The 22,463-nt window shown below is 42.9% G+C and overlaps 1 protein-coding gene across 29 annotated transcripts in view; it reads right to left on the bottom strand.

Annotated features, from left to right (window-relative positions):
- PRRC2C (proline rich coiled-coil 2C) overlaps nt 1-22,463 on the bottom strand; it is a 90,781-nt gene that overhangs the window by 58,436 nt on the left and 9,882 nt on the right. For 28 of the 29 annotated variants that reach the window (XM_084851094.1, XM_084851109.1, XM_084851098.1 and 25 more), the window contains exons 2-10: nt 15,306-15,457; nt 12,576-12,753; nt 10,713-10,822; nt 6,699-6,836; nt 4,697-4,938; nt 3,075-3,154; nt 2,494-2,627; nt 2,318-2,405; nt 1,759-1,870 (exon numbers count right to left, since the gene is read on the bottom strand). In XM_084851094.1, the coding sequence (XP_084707220.1) occupies nt 1,759-1,870; nt 2,318-2,405; nt 2,494-2,627; nt 3,075-3,154; nt 4,697-4,938; nt 6,699-6,836; nt 10,713-10,822; nt 12,576-12,753; nt 15,306-15,420 (1,197 nt within the window). In that variant the 5' untranslated portion in view covers nt 15,421-15,457. Of the gene's footprint in view, nt 1-1,758; nt 1,871-2,317; nt 2,406-2,493; nt 2,628-3,074; nt 3,155-4,696; nt 4,939-6,698; nt 6,837-10,712; nt 10,823-12,575; nt 12,754-15,305; nt 15,458-22,463 lie in introns of those variants that run through there. The other variant, XM_084851124.1, reaches the window with a different exon arrangement.

Here is a 22,463-nt window from a genome sequence, read left to right as displayed (position 1 = left end):
ACTGAGTCAGACAGGTGCTCAGGCGAGATTCCCTTTGACTTATGATGTTGTCCCTTGACCGTGAGGCAAGGATCAGGAGAATCAGTGGCTGATTCAGCAGAAGATGTGGACAATTTAGTTTTATCAGGCATCTTGGAGTACTTGGCCTGAAGTCTTGTTTTTTCTTTGGCTATGGGGAAGGAGAAGAAGAACTAGCGGAAGGACTCCTTTACCTGCTTTACATCCCCATTGTTGATCAGAGCACTGAGCCAATTCCCTTCTAATGGCCTGTTGAATTGTTTTAAACAAAGCCTGATCCTGAAGAGGGAGGGGCTGTTGTTCAGCTGAATCTCCTGTGCGGGAAGAGGCAGCTTGGGGGTTGCTGTGCCTTCTTATTATCCCTTGGAAAAGGCTGTGTTTGCAAAATGCAGGCTGCACAATCCTGGGAAAATGAAACTGATTTTTGGTGGGAAAACAATGGGTGTGTCCCAGCTTCATCCTACTTCCAGGGCCCCAGAGTGTTTACATGCCCTCACAAACTCCTCTGGACTGATGTCTGGGTGAGCCTCTTCCAAGGCAGGAAGTATGGAGAAGGCACGAGATCCTGCGTCATCCAGTTCCACAAGGGCTCTGCTCCGATCTGCTTGTGTTTGAAGAGCTGAGGTTGCTATGGCAACAGTGGGGCAGGCATGTAGGCTATGCCTGGACTCTACTGGCCCTCTTGGAAACTCCTCACTATTGGAGCCAGGAGCGAAGGTCTTCTCCTCAAGGTAGAGCAGGGGTGGTGTCTTGCAATCGGCAGCTGGATTCTGGACAACTCTGATATGCCTTACAGAAGGCACCTTTTCTTTTTTCTTACTAGGTTTGGAGCATTTCTTTGTAGGTGATGCCATCTTGCGGTGAAAAGGCAGAAGAGCCAGAAAAAGGTCAGGAAAACCTTTTCTTTTCTTTGTTGGTTAAAAAAAGAGACTAAACTAGAAAAAGAGAAAAGTTTGTTAAGGAAGAGGTAGAACAAGGACCGAAAGGAAAAATGAGGCCTGGAAAAGGGGACTGTTGTGGAGAGATAAGAACAAGCTCTGTCCCTGGCAAAGGCAAGGAAAAATGAGGCCTGGAAAAGGGGACTGTTGTGGAGAGATAAGAACAAGCTCTGTCCCTGGCAAAGGCAAGGAATGAAATGGCTAGGAGGAGCCACAGAGACCAGGACCAAAAAGCTTGGTCACATGTTCATTGCCTGTCCTGGGCAGTGGGAGGAGTTAACCCATGATGGATGTCTCCTTCGTACCAGATGGGAATGACAGCCCACTGTGGGTTATTTATTTAACCCACGGTGAGGCTGTGGCGCATGTGCGGGTGCCATTTTGTGTATCAAACCCCCATGTGAGGGTGTCATGTTGTGCAAACCCAGCAAGCATGGGTTAAGCGAGGGTTGTTCACAGTCACCAGGTTCACATAACACAACAACCTCCAACTGGGATTGGATATGCAAAATGGTGGCTGCTTGAAACACTGACCTGGTTCACATGACACGGCACAGCTCATCATAGGTTATTTAACCCACAACAAGCTGCAGTTGCTCGCATAACCCATGGGCTGTTCTAGGATGAGGCTGTGGTGCAAGCTACCAGGTTTTTTGCAAGCCACTAAAAAGATTATTTTGCTTATATGTCAGTTCTACAAAACTTCACAAGTTCTCCACAGCGAACACAAGACCACGGACAATTTGTACCTCACGAGATACTTGGTGTGTACAAAGGTGACGCTAGAAGTTATAAGGCATACCTGGTCAAACTGATTGCTTTTGCTGAAGGGCCCTTTGGATCCAACTGACTGCAAAGGAGATGACTTATGTTCATCTGTTTCTTTCTTCTCCAGATCTTTTGTAGGTTCATTGCTATATAAATGACATTCATGAAAATGAAACGTCTTTTGCATACTACCCTTTTTATGTGAAGCACACTTTTGAATGATTGTGTGAATCTCCTAATGTTGGTTAGTTAGATATCCATTCTGTGTTTATAAGCTTTATTTAAAACTGGAGCTAAAAATAACCAAGATACATAGAGAACTGAACAAAAGTAAGCATGCATAGATCTCAAAATGCCATGGGTGATGGTCACATAAGAAAAATGCTGTGAAGCAGGCCTGGCTGAGAAACAGACATGCTCAAGATCATCTGGTGATTGTTATAGCTCAGCAGATATTATTCCTGAATTTACTACATCCAGATCCAACACTAGCCACTACATCACTCTGGCACTCGGACATGCACATTATACGTATAGTACAAAGACTAGCTGATTTTTAAATTTCCTAAACATGTATATATTCAATAAATCACCTGCTATCCTGCTCTTTCTGGTTACTTCCTTGGTCATCATCATCACTGAAGTTCAACTGTTCAGTATAATCTACCTCACTCTGGGCTCCTAGATTAACAAAGGAGGGGAGGTAAGCATTCCAAACACTTTTTCCATACGCAAACCAGTCAAGGTTTACTGAGATTAATATTCTTACCAGCCCAGCCTTCATCAGCTTCAGCATCCAAATTATCAAATTTATCAAGTTCTTTGAGTTCATTAGCACTTAAGATGGATGGGCGTTCTACAGTTTCTGAACTCCATGAAGAGGGTCCTCTTCCCTTTGGCCCTCTAGAAAAAGGAGTAAAATTCATATTATTAATCGAGTTACCACCTGAACAGACTTACGATTAGTTTAATTCAGGATTAAAAATATATACTGGAGTAAGAGCAGTGAGTTTCATTACTGAAGAGAGCTATTTGCAATTATTACTGGTTCCTAGAATCAAATCTGAAGGAGCCAAATGGGAAAAAGTCAAAGTCCTTGGCACTGGCACATATGTTTTTTGGCCTCTGGGATTTTCCCAGCCTTGCTGAAGGAGCACACAGAAACAATTTCAGTCATAATTATTAATGGAATATATCAAGCATACACATCAAGAACATACAGCATTAATATAGAGTTTAGAGATGTGTATAGCTGATGACTATACAGGCATTATTCAAATCTAGTTCTATTAATGTGGAACCTGAATATACATTATTGAACAACGTAAGCTGAGCTACTGACTTTCTTACCTGCTGGCTTCAGATGGAGCAGGAAACCTGCTGGGACCTGGCATTGGAGGATATGCCAGTTTAGGGTACTGATTGAACATCTAAGGAAAAGCAGCCAGATAGGTTTAAAGCTGTATTTAAATTACAGGTAGACATAACAGACAGACCATATGGAATGCCAAAATTTTAACTTACAGAAGTGGGAGAGCTTATATAACCTTACAAAAGTGAAAACTGGAGCCTGCTTAAGTTCAACAAAAACTCATATTTATAGGCTTTATATTAGGAGTGTTGAACCTTTTTTAGCCCAAGGGCCAAATTCAATTTCAGAGACACTCTTGGGGGGCCGCTTTCCACTGGTGGGCAGGGCCAATGGCAAAAAAGGCAGGGCCAAAAATACCAGCATAGTTTAGCTTAAAGCTCTTCCTGCCAGAAGAAGCATTTCAACCTTTTAGAAAGGGGGGGGGGCACAGAAAAGCCAGAAAACCACCAAACAATTGCCAGTCAGAAGAAAGGGGGTGAGAAGGGTGTGTGGCCATCTGGGAAACCCTGGAGGGCTGGACTGGGATCCAAGGTGGGCTGGATTTGGCACCTCGCTTTATACAGTTAAGCTATGAAAGTGTGTGTCACCTTGGTTGTTTAAACATTTATTCTTCTCACTTTAAGTTAGCAAAGAGACCTATGCATACAGTATGTTCTTCTTGCAGATGATGAGGGCTGTGTTCCAACAATCATATTTTAGCTTAATAAGCAGAGATACGAAGAATAATTTTACTTGCACATGCAGCCCTTTTGCACACTCCTCTTTGCACTGCAAGCAATCAAATTAGGAAGACTCTAATAACGATAGCTTCCCAGTTTGGATGGGATGGTAAGCTGTGGTTACCAGCTTCAGAAAAAGTCAGGATGTTACACTATGGTTTGAAGTAGGTTTAATATTCTGACTTCTTTATGCAAACTAGGAAACATGGTTAACTGCTTGCACCATGAAGGAAGGAGTAAAGAGGCTGCATGCATGGAAAAAATAACTGCTCATAGCTAGGCTTATTAAGCCAAAATATGATAATCCACACTGGGCCAGGAACTGGTCTTAGCCTGACCTGTGCAAGTTTTCTTTTTGAACAGCTTTGCTGAGAGGACTAACCTTTCTTTATTTCTCACTCATCAAATCTGGCAGAGTGAGACAAGGACCAACTTCAATATCCCAGATAGTCAAAGCAATGAACCCTATGAGAGCAAGTGCCCAAGACTGACCACTCTCCTTTCTTGATATATCTTTAGGCGAACTATGGTCACTGTGACAATAACAGAGTGGCAACAATTGTGGCAAACATCTGAAGCTCATCTGGGTTTAGCCCTTGGACAATAATTAGACCTGTTCCGGTCAAAATATTTGACTGAAAATCTGTTGGGTTTATGCCATCAATTTCTGCTGTTTGAAATTGGGTACCAGTTTGTTTCTCATCTTTTCAGAGGTACCAGAACAAACACAAACATGACAGAAGCATTCCAGAGATCAACTGGAAAAAAGCACACACTCTGAAGCACATCCACAAACTCTTCTTCTACATTCCACTTTCCTTTTATCTCAAGGACCATGCAAGAGAAAGGAACTCTACAAGTTCCTGATGCACATGACTTACGTAGGGTGGTATCATTGCTCGGTACTGAGGGATAATCCCAGGCTGCTGCTGACCATTTAGCTTGGGTGGAGGAGGAGGTGCTATTCTTATATCCCTCTTCTCTGGTACCTTGGGGCCATCATTCTGTTCTACTGGTCCAGGCACATTACCATCTTCTTGTGCAAGAGGTTTTGCTTCTTGATCAGTTGGTGAGTTTGGAGAATTCAGATTCCTGCCTCCACCTTCTCTCCAGCTAGAAACATCTGCATTGGAAGAGGGGAGAAAAAACTCTAAACGGGCTTCTGAACATTATTTATTTTGTGCTGTGATGATGCAGTGGACCTTCTTGGTGTAGTTCTTTGCCAGCTTGATGCCCCCCCCCGCCCCGCCCCGCCCCGCCCATACAACTTCCAACGACAAGAGAACTGGCTCAAGCGACACACGCTTATGACTATTACAACCTCGACAAATATTCAAAGATCAGATCAGAAACACTCCTGTGGATTAGTTACATTGTTGCAGCAACTTAGCCACAGTTAAAAGTGAAATTAGATGTTATGAAAGACAGGAGGCAGCTTCCCTGCATTCAATTCCCTCCCCACTGCAACATGTAGCATCAGTATCTGATGACATCATGGTTTGTACTTTCCCACCGTGGCTCCGTATCACTGGCTGGCAGGAGTGGGGAAACACACAACGTGATGACATCAGGATAGGGTAAGTATTAGTATGCACTTGATGGAGGTGAGGGGGATGCTTTCCACTGCAATATCTGCACTGTAAGAAAAAAGGAATCAGACCTTCCCCCAACAATGGGAGTAACAAATGTGTATACAGGTGTAAAATGCTCAGCCTCCCTGAATGACTCAGCCTCCCTGAACTATAACACTATCACAAATTAAGGACAGCCCATTATGGTCATAGAGTAGCTTCCCCAACATGTTGTACTCCAGACGCTTTGGACTACAACTCCCATCAGCCTCAGTCAGCATGGCCAATGGACAAGTTTATGTGAGTTGTAATCCAAAACATCCAGAGAGGCACCAGGTTGGGGAAGATCGCCACAGCGAGTCAACAGGCACGTGCCTTTTCCAGAGACCTCACCAAATCAAGCCCTCTGTAGCTGAGACCATTCAGCCATTTAGCCATTTTTAAAAGACAAGGGATAACATCAGTTCATGTCAGACACCATCCCAAATGATTAAGCTATGGTAGAGTTATTCTGGACTACAGCTCCCATTAGCCCCAGCTAGCATGGCCAATGAGCAGGAATGCTAGAAGTTGAACTCCAAAACACCTGAATGATGTTGAGTTGCATCTTCCTGAACTATGGTTTAATATGATGTTTGAATGTATTAATTATGCAATTGGTGTAACTGGTTTGAAGGGGGCTTGCAAACCATGGTTTGTGCTAATTGTGTCCTGGTGAGTATCTCCTAACTGACAATCATTACAGCTGTAGCTCAACTTCTGGATACCATAGCACCTACAGACTGGAAAGTTGAGCAGATAGAACACAAACCATGATTTGAGCTTTTGTCTAAAATGAAACTATGATGTGTGCAAAGCATCACAGTTCGGCGTTATGTCTGAACCGAGTTAGCAATTTATGTCTAGAACAGACAACTGGTTACAGATCTCTAATGGTTTTAAAGAAGTTCAAGAGCCATCAGTATTGGGAAAGTTTAATGGAGCACTTGGTTTTAGTTGCCTTTGGTGGTTTTGTTAAGAAGAAAGGCAAACTATTCGCTAGGGTTGGATATTAAACTGGAAGGAAATACCATTTCCCACCCCGCACCATCAAATCTGATACAGAGAAGAGGGAGCTTAAGCATCATATGAGCCTGACTGTTATCAGTCTCATCATTAGTTTGATATTTATCCCCCTCACTTCCAATCTGGAATTAAAGCTTTAGCCCAGGGCTAGGCAACTTGTGGCCCTCTAGATGTTTTTGCCTACAACTCCAATCAGCCCTAGCCCTAGGCTCCAGGTTGGGCATTCCTATATTTTATATATACCTACTTTGTGGTCGTAAACTGGGCCCAGGACCATAAGGCTCTTCAGCAGCATCCTTCTCTTTACTTGTCTTTTCTTGATCTCCAGCTGCCTGCAGACTAGGAAACTCTTGCTGGAAATAGCTATTTATTTGAACTCCAGGACCTGACATAAAAAAGTAAGTCAGTCAGTAAGTAGTTCAAAACACAGACGTTTCTCTACCTTCAAATAAGAAATAACTCTCCTATAACAGATTCTGCTGCTTCTGGTACTGTTACCGGATCGATTGCCTTTTTTATGGTAAACTATGTTAGAATAAAGAAGCCATACCAAAGTAGCAATAAGTGACCTTGCTCTACATCAGCAGTTCTCAAACTATGGGCCAGGACCCACTAGTGCAGGAGTCCCCAACGCAGCACCTGCTGCAGCAGCAATTCTGCGTAGCAAGGGGGACCGGATAACAATATAAAATGATATCAGTAATTGCCAGCTGATTATGCTGAACTCCACCTCCATCTGCCACCATTTTCTGATTGGCTCTGCTGCAGCCACACCACTTTGTGACTGGTGGGCCTCAGTCATTTTCAGCTCTCTCTCAATCAGGCCCTAGGGATACAAAGTTTGAGAACCCCCGTACCTGAATATAAACTGAACAATATCATAAAATCTTACTGATAGAAAACCTTTTCAGAACTACAATGGCAGCAATTTGGAAACACTGATTTTGACATAACCAGAAGGTAAACTGGATATAGCCTGGAGAGGTTGCTTTAGAAGCAGGCTACTTAAATGAGAAATTGGTGTGTTTTCTTTCTTCTGATGCATTTTTAGTACTGGAACATAGGAAGCTAGCTGCCTTATACAGAGAGACCACTGATCCATCTAGTTCAGTACAATGACTAGCAGCAGCTCTTTAGGTTTTCACTGGATGTCATCCTCTATCTGGGCAAAAATATCCAGATCACTCTTTTTCCATTAAGATATCCTTATACTTAAGCATTTAAGGCAAATGTATGAGCAAGACCTCAGGAACACAGGAAGTTGCCCTTTACTGAATCAGGAGTTAGAACTTTGGTCCATGTAGCTCAATATTGTTTGCACTGACTGACAGCAGCTTTCCAGAGATTCAGATAGGAGTCTTTTCCAACCTTACCTGGAGGTGTGAAGGACTAAACCTGAGACCTTTTGCACGCAAAGCACATGCTCTTCCACTGAGCTATGGCACAATTAAAAACAGGTGGGTTTTTGTGGGGCAGGGAAACTTGAAAGACTGCTAATTTGTTAAAAGTAACATTTCAAATTCCTCTCCAACCTCAGTGAGAGCAATAGTTGCTTTTATCTACTTCTGAAGATGTAAGAAAATTGATTCTGAATTATTGGTGGAAGTTTAAGGAATCATGATACTCTCTTTACCAAAATGGATTTCAATGTTAAAAATCCTAGACTTGTGAGGAGGCAGAAGAGTTCCCTAACACACGATAAGACCTGTGTAGGAGATACACAAGGCCACACTCAAAACGGGTACAAAATCCTCCCTAGTACTACTTTTTAATTACCCTATTTGCAAGCTTTAGTTTAGGGTTGGCAACACAGCACCCGCACACCCATCAGTACTCCCAGACACCACCTAGGTGCCTGCAAAGCTGCATGACTTCCCAATTTTTATTTTTAAAAGAATTTAAAAACTTTTTTAAACCTCTGGCCTGCAGTCACCCTGCCTACTTCCTTTCCCTAGCATGCTTCTGGGTCCCATGTGGGCCCGGAGCATCCTTCAGAGAGGAAAGGAAAAGGGCGAGGCAACTGCAGGCTGGTGATCTCCTTAGCAGTGTACCTAAGCAGCCAGCTTAAATGGCTTTAAAAAAAAAAAGAAAAGCTTACCTGCTTTTACCAAGCTTACCTGCTGTTGCCTGGTAAGCTTGGGGGAATGGGGGTAGTCTTGCAGGCCTGTTTGCTTCTTTAGTTTGTGGGGTAGCTGTGACTGTATGTGTTTGGCTTTGGGGAGCAGTTAGTTTTGCATGTCTGGTTTGCAGGGGTATTTTGCATATTTGCAGTCTTTGGATTTTTGGTTGGGGGTTAGTTTTGCCCATTTGCTTATGGGCGGGGGGTAGTTTTGCTTGTGTTTACTTTTGGGCAAAGTTTGTCAGACCGTCACCAGTCTTCCTTCTTTAAAATGGATATTTTGTTGTGCTTTGAGGGGACAAATTTAGGGTTGGCATTTGGGCCTCAAGGTCAACCTCTGCCTTGTATTCAGTTTCTGGGGGAAGTTACTTATCCTTTGTGACAAGCCAGGCCCCTGTGGAAGCCATTTTGTGGTGGTGCCCATGACAATTTCTTAGATTTCCAAATGTGCCCACAGGCCCAAAAATGGTTGGAGATCTCTGCTTTTACCAGTTTTGTGCTTTGACCATGCTGCAAACTGCAGGTGAGAAAACTATTCTAGATGTACCTGTGGACACCCTCTTGATCACAAAGTTTTCATACAGCGAAAACTATACAATCTAGATATTGATGTATTAAAAACCACTCTGGATTTCAAAACGTAATTTGAAGGTATCCAAAACACAGATTACATAACATGGATTATCAACAGGTCCAAAAAGTTATTTCTTGTCAGAGAAAGACCAAGAGACTTGAAAGCATGTACAAACATATCTACTTTATCTTTCACACTTAGTGGGAAAAGAGCTGTAGCCACACTTTCAAACAGAACATTCCAGTAACAAGCAGTCTATCAAAATGGATAATCCATGCAATAGATCAGGGATGATCTGAATATAGAAAACAATCCATCAATGGGCCACTGACCAATGTTCACCTAGTACCTGCTGGTTGCTGATGGACTAGGTGAACATGCAACTGGTTCAGCAAAGTACTTCCTATGTCCTTAAGCAAGCGTGCAAACTCAAGATCACTTAACCCAGATTTGTTAAACATCCTGGCTATGCTCATGCTTTTAAAGTTTATAAAGCAAACTGGTAGACCACTGAGGTTCTAGTAAAATAATGAACCAAGACTGAAGGCAGCCCATTCCTACAACAGATGGATTCACAATAAAAATAAAATAACCAATTATAACATTTTAAGTTCCACTATACCAGTATCATTTTGTTCAATGTTCATTAAATCCATCTATGGGTCTGCATGAGCTTTCCACTGAAATGTGGAACAGTATTGCTTTCATGAGGTTTAGTAAAGATTTGTCCTGAAATAACCAGTTTTTATATTTCAAGAAAAAAATCCTTTAGCTCTCAGAGGACCAAGCAATCAACTAATAAAAATTAGTGTTATTGTACCCTTAAAGGTAAAGGTGTCCCCAACCAGTCGTGTCTGACTCTAGGGTGTGGTGCTCATCTCCATTTCTAAGCCAAAGAGCCAGCGCTGTCCAAAGACGCTTCCGTGGTCATGTGGCCGGCGTGACTGAACACCGAGGTGCACGGAACGCTGTTACCTTTCCCACCGAGGCGGTACCTATTTATCTACTTGCAATTTCTTGCTTTCGAACTGCTAGGTTGGCAGGAGCTGGGACTGAAGACGGGAGCTCACTCTGTCACGCAGCACTCGGGTCTCGAACTGCTGTCCTGCCAACCTTCCAGTCTGCAGTTCAGCATCTTAACCACTAAGCCACTGCGGCCCCTCATTGTACCCTTACCTCAGTCAAATTATGTGAAATCTTTTAGACCTCACTGGCTGTAAAATTCTTCCATTTAACAACTGACTGGAAAGTCAGCCAATGTCATCCCAACATTATTGGTCCCACAAAATAAAGTACCTTGAATCACGTTAGGATATGTACTGAAGCAGCCTTCCCCAACCTGCTGTGCTCCAGACATTCTCAACTACAACTCCTGCAACTGCTACAGACTTGAGGGTTCCCTTGAATGAACATCAAGTGCTTAATTCTTTTACCTAAGGACACAGTTTCTACAACACCACCAGTTTTAGCTGCCCCAAAGAGTAGAAAGACGAGACCATTTGCCCTACACAGAACTACAAAACAGAACAGCTAGTCCAACTAGCCTGGCCCACCTCTCCTCCACTTACCGTCACCCTGCCCACCTTGCTTGGTATTGGCCCATGATTTGGCAACAGGAGGTGCTTCTGGAGGAGCAGGAACTGCGGGCTTTGGCTGGGTCTGTGGTACTTCTGGCTGTCTGAAAGCAAGAGAAATTTGAAGTAGTAAGCCTGACAGAAAAATGTTTGAACAGGGGTTGAAAATCTATGTTGCTTATGGCAGATAAGAGTTCACACTCTCAAGTCATTAAAGGAAGTGTCTGCAGTGGGGGCAAGGCATTCCTGGTTATCTGAGTGTAGGACTATGTAATATAAAAGCAGCTGCCCTGATCAATGCTTCTGTTCAACTTAGAGCAATAGAATCTTTTTTCTGAAGCCTTAATGTAGAAGAGAGGCGAAGAACTGCAGGAGAACTGATGTCAGAATTTGTATGAACCTGGCTTGTATAAAGCCAAAAAGCATTCTCATTTTTAAAGTTAAAAATCTGTTTCTCAGGGCAGAGAGAAAATGGATTCATCTAGTCACAGTTGGATAACATGATTTTTTTTATGGTAGTCATGAATAAACCAATCCTGTATTTCTTCACTGTAGAGGGGAAACAGTTGAACTGAGCCTGCTACTGTTGGAGTTGTTTTGTCATTATATAAGCCAAGCCTTAGGAAAGCAGCAAAGTCCAGTCAAGGGTGGGCTACTCCTGAAGGCCCTCCATGTGAATGCTTCAGGAGGGGTACTCCCTCACCCAGATCTATAAAGTTAACAATCTTCACTCATGAAAATTGCTGAGAAACCTTCTATGGACACCTATATGACATGACTCTAGCTCTGCGGCTAGAAGCACTTACCATGTATTTATTTATATTTTGTTTCTCAAACAATTTTTCAAAGCTACAAACAGAAAAATTAAAAAATTAACACATATACACATTTATTCAGTGAAAGGAGCAGTCCAACATGTACAACAGGATACACAAGTGGCACTGTTTTCTCCATTGAAGTGAATGGGGAAGTTCACAATCAGGGGAACTTTAAGATCATACTAGGACTCTAGAGTAGGAGATTAGGTTTATTTTCTATTTTATTTATAGCATTTATATATCCTGTCCAAAAACAATGTTCACTGGGCAGCTCAAAAACAAATACAATAACCATCGAACAAATTGCAGGATAAAATGGTCAGCAAACTAGTTTCACAGCTTAACTGAAAGTATAGAACAGGTGAACAGCTGACTAAAAGTTAAGTTCACATATTTTAAAAGGCCTGGGAGAATAAATGGTCTTCACCTGACACTGAAAAGACCATGATGGTGACACAAGAAGAGTCTCTCTGGGGAGGGCAGTCCACAACTGGGTGGGGTGCTACCACCAAAAAAGTCCTCTTCCCTGCTAGCCACTCACTTTACTTAATTTGCTGGGGGCACTTGGAGCACAGCTCCTGAACAAGATCTCAGGGTTCAGCTAGGAATATATGGGCTAAAGAAATATTTCAGGTACCTCAATACCAAGCCATGATGGGCTTCAAAGGTCTTTGAATAGAGTGCACAAACAGATTGGGAGCTAGTGCAGCTGATAACCCACCGACATAATATAATTAAATTGCCCAGTCCCAGTTAACAGTCTTGCAGGCATTTTGGACCAACCAGAGTTTCCAGGCTGTTTTCAATGGCAAAGGTAGAACACATTGCAATAGTCTAAACAGGAAGTTACCAGAGCATGGGTATCTGTGGCCAGGCTATCTTCATCCAGGTAATGGATGAAGCTGGTGTATCTGTTGAAGCTGATAAAAGCTATTTCTAAACCAATTCTCCTTCGATCTTCTAAAGTGCTTCTGTGGCATATGCTAAAACATGATTCCATTATGCTGAATGAGAATTTATACCATGACTGCTAACTTACTTTTCTTCTTCATGTTGCTCTTGTTTAGAAGCCCATCCTGTGCCATCCTTAGGCACAATGTTTATGTTAGGATCATTGCCTTTGTTTTCTGCTTTAAGACTGGGGAGGTTAGCAGGAGGGGGCATCCTCCTTGAAATGGCAACTTTCCCAAGACTCTGTAATCCATGGCGTGCTGTAACTAAGCACCAAGAAACAACATTTTGAATTGTTAATAAATGTACACGTTTATACATATTAAAAATGATAATAGGCAAAGCTGGCAAGAATACAAGTAAAGAATCCCTTTGGGATAAAAATATATCACTGCTGCTCCATTGCTACTGAAAAAATAGAATGAGGATATTGTTATCCTCCTACCCTACAAATGGGATATGGAAAAAAAGGAACCTTATTTCTAAGTTAATATAAGAACAAACGAACATGGTATTTTAAGAACCAGTATAGCTGAGTTACTTTGATGGAGCGAACTGAACATCCATACATTAATTTATTTTCTCTATAACCTGCCTCATTTGGATAGAAAAAATACAAATAATCTAGTTAAAAATCTAAGATTGAGCCATAAGGTTCTTGAAGAGGAGAGGGCTGCAATTGGTGTCCTGATTTTTTTCAGAACCCTAAATTTAAAAAGGTTTAAAACGTAGTCTTACGTTATTAAGAAAGTTATGTATAATTTTCTCAAAGTAAACTTTCTTCAAGTGTCAGTTTTTATCCTTTCCTATTCATGTTTTATATCAATCCTTACAGATCTTAAAGCCGCAAACATGAAAGGACTGTCCCTTTTCTCTCCTTTCACTTGCTTTTGGTTCTTGTGTTCACTTTCACTTTGCTGGTCTTGCAAAAGTATCTAATCAAGGCTTGCGGAAGATCACACCAATATTTATTTAGTATATTTGTCCCCTGCCTTTTCATTAAAAAATAGCCAAGGCAGCTAACAGTGTAATAAAGCAATAAAATACAAAATACACAAAAAAATTACAGCTAAAAGGAGAAGAGACAGCAGATAATGCATGGATAAAATGCCAGAAAGATTTAAACAACTTAATTCCTTGGTGGAGCAAATGAACGCCAAAAGAGAAAGGTTTCAGGCCACTGTCAGAAGACCAAAAAAGGCAGGGCAAAAAAGTCCCCCCTACATAGGGAGCTCCACAGCGAGGGTGTGACCACAGAAAGTGGCCCTTCCCACATCCCAACAAAACACAATTCAGGAGACCCTATCCAGAAGATCTTAATGAATGGGCAGACTCACATGGGAGAAGACCGTCCTTTAAGTACCCTGGTATCAAATTCTGTAGGCAAAAAGTGTTCAAAAGGGATGGGAGATCTTGAAAACTGAAATAATGAATGCACAACTGCAAGCTATTCCCATGGGAATGAAAAATGGAAAATATTTAAAGAAGCCAGTGTTGTTGCACAGATGCTAGGTGAGCTGAGGCTCAAAAGGTATGTAGAATTGATGGAAGAAAGGATATACACATCAGACCAACCTTATCTCCTTTTTGGACAGAGTTACTAGTTTAGTGGATTGTGGGAATGCCGTTGACCTAGTATATCTTCATTACCAAAGTGTCTGACAAGGTTTCCCATGATATCCTTGTTGACAAGATGGTACAATGTGAACTGGACAATACTACTTTTAGGTGGATCCACGGTTGGTTGAGCAACTGTACCCACTAAGTGATCATTAATGCTTCTGCATCAACCTGAAGGGTCGTTGCAGGTAGAATACCACAGAGGTTGGTCCTAGGTCCTGTGTTGTTCAACATTTTTATAAATGATTTGGATGAGGGTGTACAGGGATCACTTATCAAATCTGCAGATGACACAAAGCTAGAAGGTATAGCCAACACCATAGAAGACAGCATCAAAATTCAAAGGGATCTTGACATGCTGAAACACTGAGCTGAAACTTAACAAGATGAAATCCACAGAGATAAATGCATTTGTCTTGCATTTGGGTACAAAAAAAAATCAAAGGCACAAGTATAGGATGGGGGAAACCTGGCTTGGCAGCAGTACATGTGAAAAGGACCTATGGGTCATAAGCTGAATATGAGACAGTGTTATGCGGCTGCTAGCCTTAGGCTGCATTAACAGAAGCATAGAGTCCAGGTCACGGGAAGTAATAGTTCCACTTTCAGGTCGCATTTGGAGAACACTGCCAGTCTTCAAATATCTGAAAGGCTGTCATGCAGAAGACGGAGCAGAGTTGTTCTCTGTTGTTCTAGAGGGCAGGACTAGCACCAATGGTGGAAAGTTGCAGGGAAGCATATTTTGGCTAAACATTAGGAGAAACTTCCTAAAACTCAGGGATGTTCGGCAGTGGAATAGACTGCCTTGGGAGGTGGTGGGTTCTCCTTCACTGGAGGTATTTAAGCAGAGGCTGGATGGCCATCTGTCAAGGATGCTGTAGCTGCAACCTCCACTGCAGAGCCTGCACTGAGCAGGGGATTGGACTAGATGATCTCCAAGATCGCTTCCAACTCTGTTTAGAAATACACAGCCTAAGTATGTCGTCATATGCATGAAATAGGAAATTACTACTTAGCAACATAAAAAATAGCCTGAAGTTAAACAAAGAGTGTTTAGCTCTGGAATTCCTGCACACAACAAAATGGAAATTAACTTAAAGTAGCCTGTTTAATTTAGATGAAATACTTAATTCGAACAAACCTATCAGCAGTAAGAACATTTCTAAGGCACAACAGTAGCTCAGATTGGTTTACATACCTGTAGTTTTTTGCGTTTCCAGAGTCTTTCCTTTGTAAGTGTTAAATAGACTAAGAGTTGCATATTTTGTTTTTCCATCCTTTGCTTTTGTGCTTTGGCCTGACTTTTCCGACATTTCAGTTCATTGAGTCTGGAATCTCCTTGCTCACCCCCTGAAATGCAAGGAAAAATCCTGTTTAAACAAAGAACAAGCAAACAAACAAACAATATCTAAAATAAAAGTGTCCCCTTTGATAGCATCTTCAGATATACTAACCAGTTCAAGAGACATGGATCCTCTGAGAATAGCCTCAACTGTCCTATGGAGGCTTTGCTGTAGCTCTGCCCATACAATGTGGTGCTGGTGGGTGCCAGTGAAGACTAAAAAGTGAAGACTATTCTGCTAAAGCATCCGACACCTGAACCCAAATTATTATTTCAGAAAACATTTCTTCCCAGTGGCTGGGATTGCCTCAAAGCAAAGTGAGGGTCTTCAGCCACCACCAAGTTAATGTCCCATGAATGCCTCTGGGCCCCATATGGACCTAGAAAGAAGCCAGCCCCTTTCTTTGAGGTGCTCCAGGCCACCCAAAAAAGAAAAGAAAAAGGTACCCTCATCACTGCTGTCTGGTAAGTGATGTGGGGAGCAGCATGGAGATGGGGGAAGTCAATGGGGGCTGGGGAAGGCAGCAGGGGCCAGTGTGGGGGTGGGAATGAGCTGTCGGGGGGGGGAGGCCAGCAGGGAGTGATTGTTTTGTACATGTGTGTCTTCTGCATGGGATGGGTGGCTGGCACCAGGAAAAAGTGCATGTATGAAAGGCAGCAGGAAGAAGTTAATTAATCTGCCAATAAATTATTTTGTACAAGCCCAAATTAAATGAACAGGAGCTGCACAGGAACACTAGTGCACTCTTCCACAGCTCCCATTAATTTTATTGGGGTTTGCACAAAAGAATGTCCAAGTGCTCCTGGAGTTGGGGTTCCTATTGTTGATGACCCAACAGACCCTTCTTCCTTCTGACAGAAAATGCTTTGTTTTTTATTTATTTATTTATTTATATTTTGACCCGCCCAATAACCAGCATTCTCTGGGCAGATTACAACCAATCAAAAAATTAAAATGCCATATAAACAGTGAAAAATATAACATACAATACAAATATTTAAAAGAATAAAATACAGTACAAAACAACAAACAGCACAGGAATAGCTAAAACAGCCATAAAATCTAGAACTAGGTCTCTAGAATACCTGGGAGAAAAGAAAGGTCTTTGCCTGGTGCCGAAAAGATAACAACGTATGTGCCAAGCAAGCCTTTTTGGGGAGGGCATTCCATAGGCCCTCTCCCTTGTAGGCACCCATCTAGCTTCCTTCAGTGGGGGCACCCAAAGGAGGCCTCTGAAGATGACGTAAGGGTCCAAGCAGGTACGTATGAGCGATGTTCCTGTAGATACTCTGGTCTCAAGCTGTTTAGGCTTGGAAATGGACTGGAAGCCAGTGCAGCTGATGAAGCATGATTGTATCAGCCAGTCCCAGTTAGTAACTAAGCGCACAATCCTACTGGATCCACCCTAGATACTCATAAGCCTCCGAACCTGGAGGCTTACAAGTACCCAAAGCAGAGTAGGAGGTGCGCCATGTCTCCTGCTGTGTGATTTAACTAGATGGGCATTTTTGCCTGTCTAGCTGAGATGTCAGGGAGGGGAAGGACAGAAGCTGGTGAAGATTGAGGATAGCTCGTATCCCTGCTTCCCCAGGCCCTTCCCCTCCCACCCCCTTTCCCTCCTCTCTGAGCTTGTGTTTGTGAGCTCGTAGAGGCAGCCGGCACAGTTCTCCCCATGCCGGCTGCGAGGGTTGCAGGGGAGGGGTGGGGAGCTTTGACTCCTAGGTCGGAGTGCTGATTCTGGCCCTGGATCCAGGAATCTGAAAAACCTATTGCCCCCCCCCCCCAATCTGGCTGGGGCCACAGGATTGCTCTCTTAGCAGCTCTGCTCTGAACTAGCTGAAGTTTCTGAACCATCTTCAAAGGTAGCCCCATGTATAACACATTGTAGCAATCCAACTGGGAGGTTAACAGACTGTGAATAACTGTTAACTGTTCACATAAAGTCACGGCTGGTATATCAACCTAAGCTGATAAAAGGCGCTTCTTTTATCTCCTGCTGATGTCACTGCCAATCATGAAGAGACCAGAAAGATGGAGATTATGCAAAGCAAGATTTCCTTGTATGTAGTTTTACAAGAAATTACCAACATCCTGGTAGAACTTAAAATGTATGTCCAGATTCAGTCACACAACTCAAAAGCTAAGGAGTACAAAACACTTTTATCAGTTTTGTCAATTTTAGGAAACTAACAATAGACCTTTCCTGAAAAGCATGGATTGACCAATATAGATACTTGGCACTATACACACCCAAGTAGTTTTGAGATGTGAAATGAGGCTGGGTTTGCATAATCACAGGGACAAAGGAACCCATAGCTGGGTCTTTCCCAGCCCCCGTGAATGCTCGTTGCGCAATCACATTTTACATAATCACCCATGATGCAACTCAAGTTGCCATGTGGTCCAAACCCACGCTGCATCATGGGTTATTATGTAAAATACAGTCACGTGACTGACACACGTGGGAAAGAACCAACAATGGCTAATCCTTTCTAAAGGATAAATACATCATTTGCTACTGTGTCACTGAAATTCGGTAGCTAGACAGAACTCTGGAGACACGGCGGGGTGGGGCGGGGGGGGAGAAGCTGCAAACAGGCCAGTTGCCCACCTCTGTTCTACAATCACAATCACCCAAAACTATTCTGCACAAGGTCATGTGGTTTGCAGTACTTTGCATGATCAGAGGAACAGTGCTAACAACTAAGTCATCCCAAGCTGCACATTCTTGGCTGGGATCAATGATGGGGTAGAAAACATTCCACCTACTGTATTTTTCCACTATCAGAAATACATTGTTTCAAAAACAAAACAAAACAAAACAGTAACAATGAATGCACACAATACAATACAATACAATACAATACAATACAAGTCAAAGAGGGCAACTGGAACGGACATAATACTAGTCAAATTTAAAATTAAAGTTGTAATTAATGTAGTTCACGTGACTATACCTAGGAAGAACATATGAAAAGTACAGACCAACCCTGGAGAGTGGAGGGAGAAAATCTGTGGCAAGGGAGGCACTACTTGCTAAGATTTGGCTTTAAATCCTTTGGAGTAAAATCTCCTTCATGAACTTGAAAGAAACAAAAATGTGAAACCTGAGAAACTTGCTTGCTCTTTAGATACGCAGAAAATCTTGGCAGTGCTATGAATTTAGTCTTTCATTGCAGTGATTCTTTACAAGTGCAGAGAAAAAGAAAGCTTTGCTCCCTAGGTTTTGTATGTTTTATATTTTTCTCTCATGCTCCTGAAGAAGACGTTTTAACTCTAAAATGCACCGGGCTACATTAAAGGTTTCTAATATTACTCAGCACCAGAGATGTCTTCTCCTTCCTGGTTTGCTGATTTGAGGTGCTGTTTTTCTTCTTCCCAACACTTCCTTAGCCCTGCCAGCTCATGCTGGCCAATGCAGAAGGGAGGCTGTACCTCCCTTTGTCTTTCCCCTCCTTCACATGGAAGAGTTTTCTTCATTTCCCACCCACTGACCTGGTTCGCATGACACAAGAGCCCACCATCAACTAATTTACCCAGGGGACAGTTACATCATGCTCATGCCCATGGGTGCCCAGCTTGCCATGTCGTGTGAACCAAGGTGGCAGCGGTTGTTTGAGGGTTAGATAACCCTCCAATAACCCATGGCTTGTTTTAGGATTATTTGAGGGCTGTCTAAGCCTCAAACAACCACTGCTGCCTGGGTTTGCATGACATGATGAGACAGCTCCTATGGGTAAATTAAGCCATAGTGGGCTGTTGTGATGTGTGAACAGGCCTACTGACTACATGGATCACTGCCTTGTTGTGGCGAAGGGGCTTGCGTAACTCAGTGAAGCCATAAGCTATGCCGTGCAGGGCCACCCAAGACGGACAGGTCATAGCAGAGAGTTCTGACAAAATGTGGTCCACTGGAGAAGGAAATGGCAACCCACTCCAGTATTCTTGCCAAGAAAACCCCATGGAACGTATCACAAGGCTAAAAGAGATGATGCCGCAAGATGAGCCCCTCAGGTCCGAAGGTGTCCAATATACTACTGGGGAAGAGCAGAGGGAATTTCCAAGTAGTGCCAGAAAGAGTGGAGCGGCTGGGCCAAAGCCGAAAGGACACTCAGCTGCGGATGGGTCTGGTGGTGAAAAGAAAATCCGATGCTGTAAAGAACAATGTTGTTTAGGAACCTGGAACGTCAGATCAATGAATCAAGGTAAGCTGGAGGTGGTCAAACATGAGATGACAAGATTGAACATCGACATCTTGGGAATCAGCGAGCTAAAATGGACAGGCATGGGTGAAATTAATTCAGGTGACCATCATATCTACTATTCTGGGCAAGAATCCCTTAGAAGAAATGGAGTAGCACTCATAGTCAACAAAAGGGTGGGAAAAGCAGTACTGGGGTACAATCTTAAAAATGACAGAATGATCTCAGTACGAATCCAAGGCAAACCATTCAACATCACAGTAATTCAAGTCTATGCCCCAACCACTGAGGCCGAAGAAGCTGAGGTTGATCAGTTCTATGAAGACCTACAACACCTTCTAGAACTAACACCAAAAAAAGATGTCCTCTTCATCATAGGGGATTGGAATGCTAAAGTAGGAAGTCAAGAAATCACCGGGATAACAGGCAGGCATGGCCTTGGTGTACAAAATGAAGCAGGACAAAAGCTAATAGAGTTTTACCAAGAGAACATGCTGATCATAGCAAACACTCTTTTCCAACAGCACAAGAGGCGACTCTACACATGGACGTCACCAGATGGTCAATATCGAAATCAGATTGATTATGTCCTTTGCAGCCAAAGATGGAGAAGCTCCATACAGTCAGTCAAAACAAGACCTGGAGCTGACTGTGGCTCAGATCACGAGCTGCTTCTTGCAAAATTTCGGCTGAAATTGAAGAACGTCGGGAAAACCACTAAACCGTTCAGGTATGACCTAAATCATATCCCTGATGAATATACAGTGGAGGTGAGGAGTAGATTTCAGGGATTAGACCTGATAGACAGAGTGCCTGAGGAACTATGGACGGAGGTCCGTAACACTGTTCAGGAGGCAGCAACGAAATCCATCCCAAAGAAAAAGAAATGCAAGAAAGCCAAGTGGCTGTCTGATGAGGCTTTACAAGTAGCTCACGAAAGAAGGGAAGCGAAAAGCAAGGGAGAAAGGGGAAGATATAGCCAACTGAATGCAGAGTTTCAGAGAATAGCAAGGAGAGACAAGAAGGCCTTCTTAAATGAACAATGCAAAGAAATCGAGGAAAACAACAGAATGGGAAAGACTAGAGATCTCTTCAGGAAAATCGGAGATCTCAAGGGAACGTTTTGTGCAAAGATGGGCATGATAAAGGACAAAGAAGGCAGGGACCTAACAGAAGCAGATGAGATTAAGAAGAGGTGGCAAGAATACACAGAAGAACTATACAGGAAAGATCTGAATGTCCCTGATAGCCATGATAGTGCGGTCACTGAACTTGAGCTGGACATCCTCGAGAGTGAAGTCAAGTGGGCCTTAGCAAGCATTACTAACAACAAAGCTAGCGGAGATGACAGTATTCCAGCTGAGCTATTTAAAATCCTAAAAGATGATGCTGTTAAAGTGCTGCATTCAATATGCCAACAAATTTGGAACACTCAACAATGGCCGCAAGACTGGAAAAGGTCAGTTTACATTCCAATTCCAAAGAAGGGCAATGCCAAAGAGTGTTCAAACTACCGCACAATTGCGCTCATTTCACATGCCAGCAAGGTGATGCTCAAAATCCTACAAGCTAGGCTTCAGCAGTATGCGAACCGAGAACTACCGGAAGTACAAGCTGGGTTTCGAAGAGGCAGAGGAACTAGAGATCAAATCGCCAACATTCGCTGCATCATGGAGAAAGCAAGAGAATTCCAGAAAAACGTCTATTTCTGCTTCATTGACTACACTAAAGCCTTCGATTGTGTGAATCACAACAAACTGTGGCAAATTCTTAAAGTGATGGGAGTACCAGACCACCTTACCTGTCTCCTGAGAAACCTGTACGAGGGTCAAGAAGCAACAGTAAGAACCAGACATGGAACAACCGAGTGGTTCAAAATTGGGAAAGGAGTACGACAAGGCTGCATATTGTCACCCTGCTTATTTAACTTATATGCAGAGTACATCATGAGAAATGCCGGGTTGGATGAATCAGAGGTCGGAATTAAGATTGCTGGGAGAATTATCAACAACCTCTGATATGCAGACGATACCACCCTAATGGCAGAAAGCAAAGAGGATCTAAAGAGTCTCTTGTTGAGGATGAAAGAGGAGAGTGCAAAAGCTGGTTTGAAACTCAACATTAAAAAAACGAAGATCATGGCATCTGGCCCCATCACTTCCTGGCAGATAGAAGGGGAAGAAATGGAAGTAGACAGATTTTACTTTCTTGGGCTCCAAGATCACCGCAGACGGTGACTGTAGCCATGAAATTCAAAGTCGCTTGCTCCTTGGGAGGAAAGCTATGGCAAACCTAGACAGCATAGTAAGAAGCAGAGACATCACCTTGCCGACAAAGGTCTGTCTAATCAAAGCTAAGGTTTCCCCAGTAGTAATGCATGGCTGTGAGAGCTGGACTATGAGGAAGGCTGAGCACTGAAGAATTGATGCTTTCGAACTGTGGTTCTGGAGAAGACTCTTACGAGTCCCCTGGACTGCAAGGAGGTAAAATCAGTCAATCCTAAAGGAAATCAACCCTGACTGCTCACTGGAAGGACAGATACTGAAGCTGAAGCTCCAATATTTTGGCCACCTAATGCGAAGAGAAAACTCTCTGGAAAAGACCCTGATGCTGGGAAAGACTGAAGGCAAAAGGAGAAGAGGACGGCAGAGGATGAGATGGCTAGATAGCATCACCGATGCAATGAATATGAACTTGAGCATGCTCTGGGAGAGAGCGCAGGACAGGAAGGCCTGGCATGCTATGGTCCATGGGGTCACGAAGAATCGGACACGACTGAACAACAAACTATGCCAGCTTGTGTTTTTTTTT

This window comes from Heloderma suspectum, chromosome 4 (genome assembly GCF_057233095.1).
Source record: "Heloderma suspectum isolate Gila_16-S chromosome 4, 16-S_ref, whole genome shotgun sequence".
Lineage (NCBI taxonomy): Eukaryota > Metazoa > Chordata > Lepidosauria > Squamata > Helodermatidae > Heloderma > Heloderma suspectum.
Note: the sequence above shows the minus strand (reverse complement) of the source record. Positions and strands in the feature narration are given on the sequence as shown.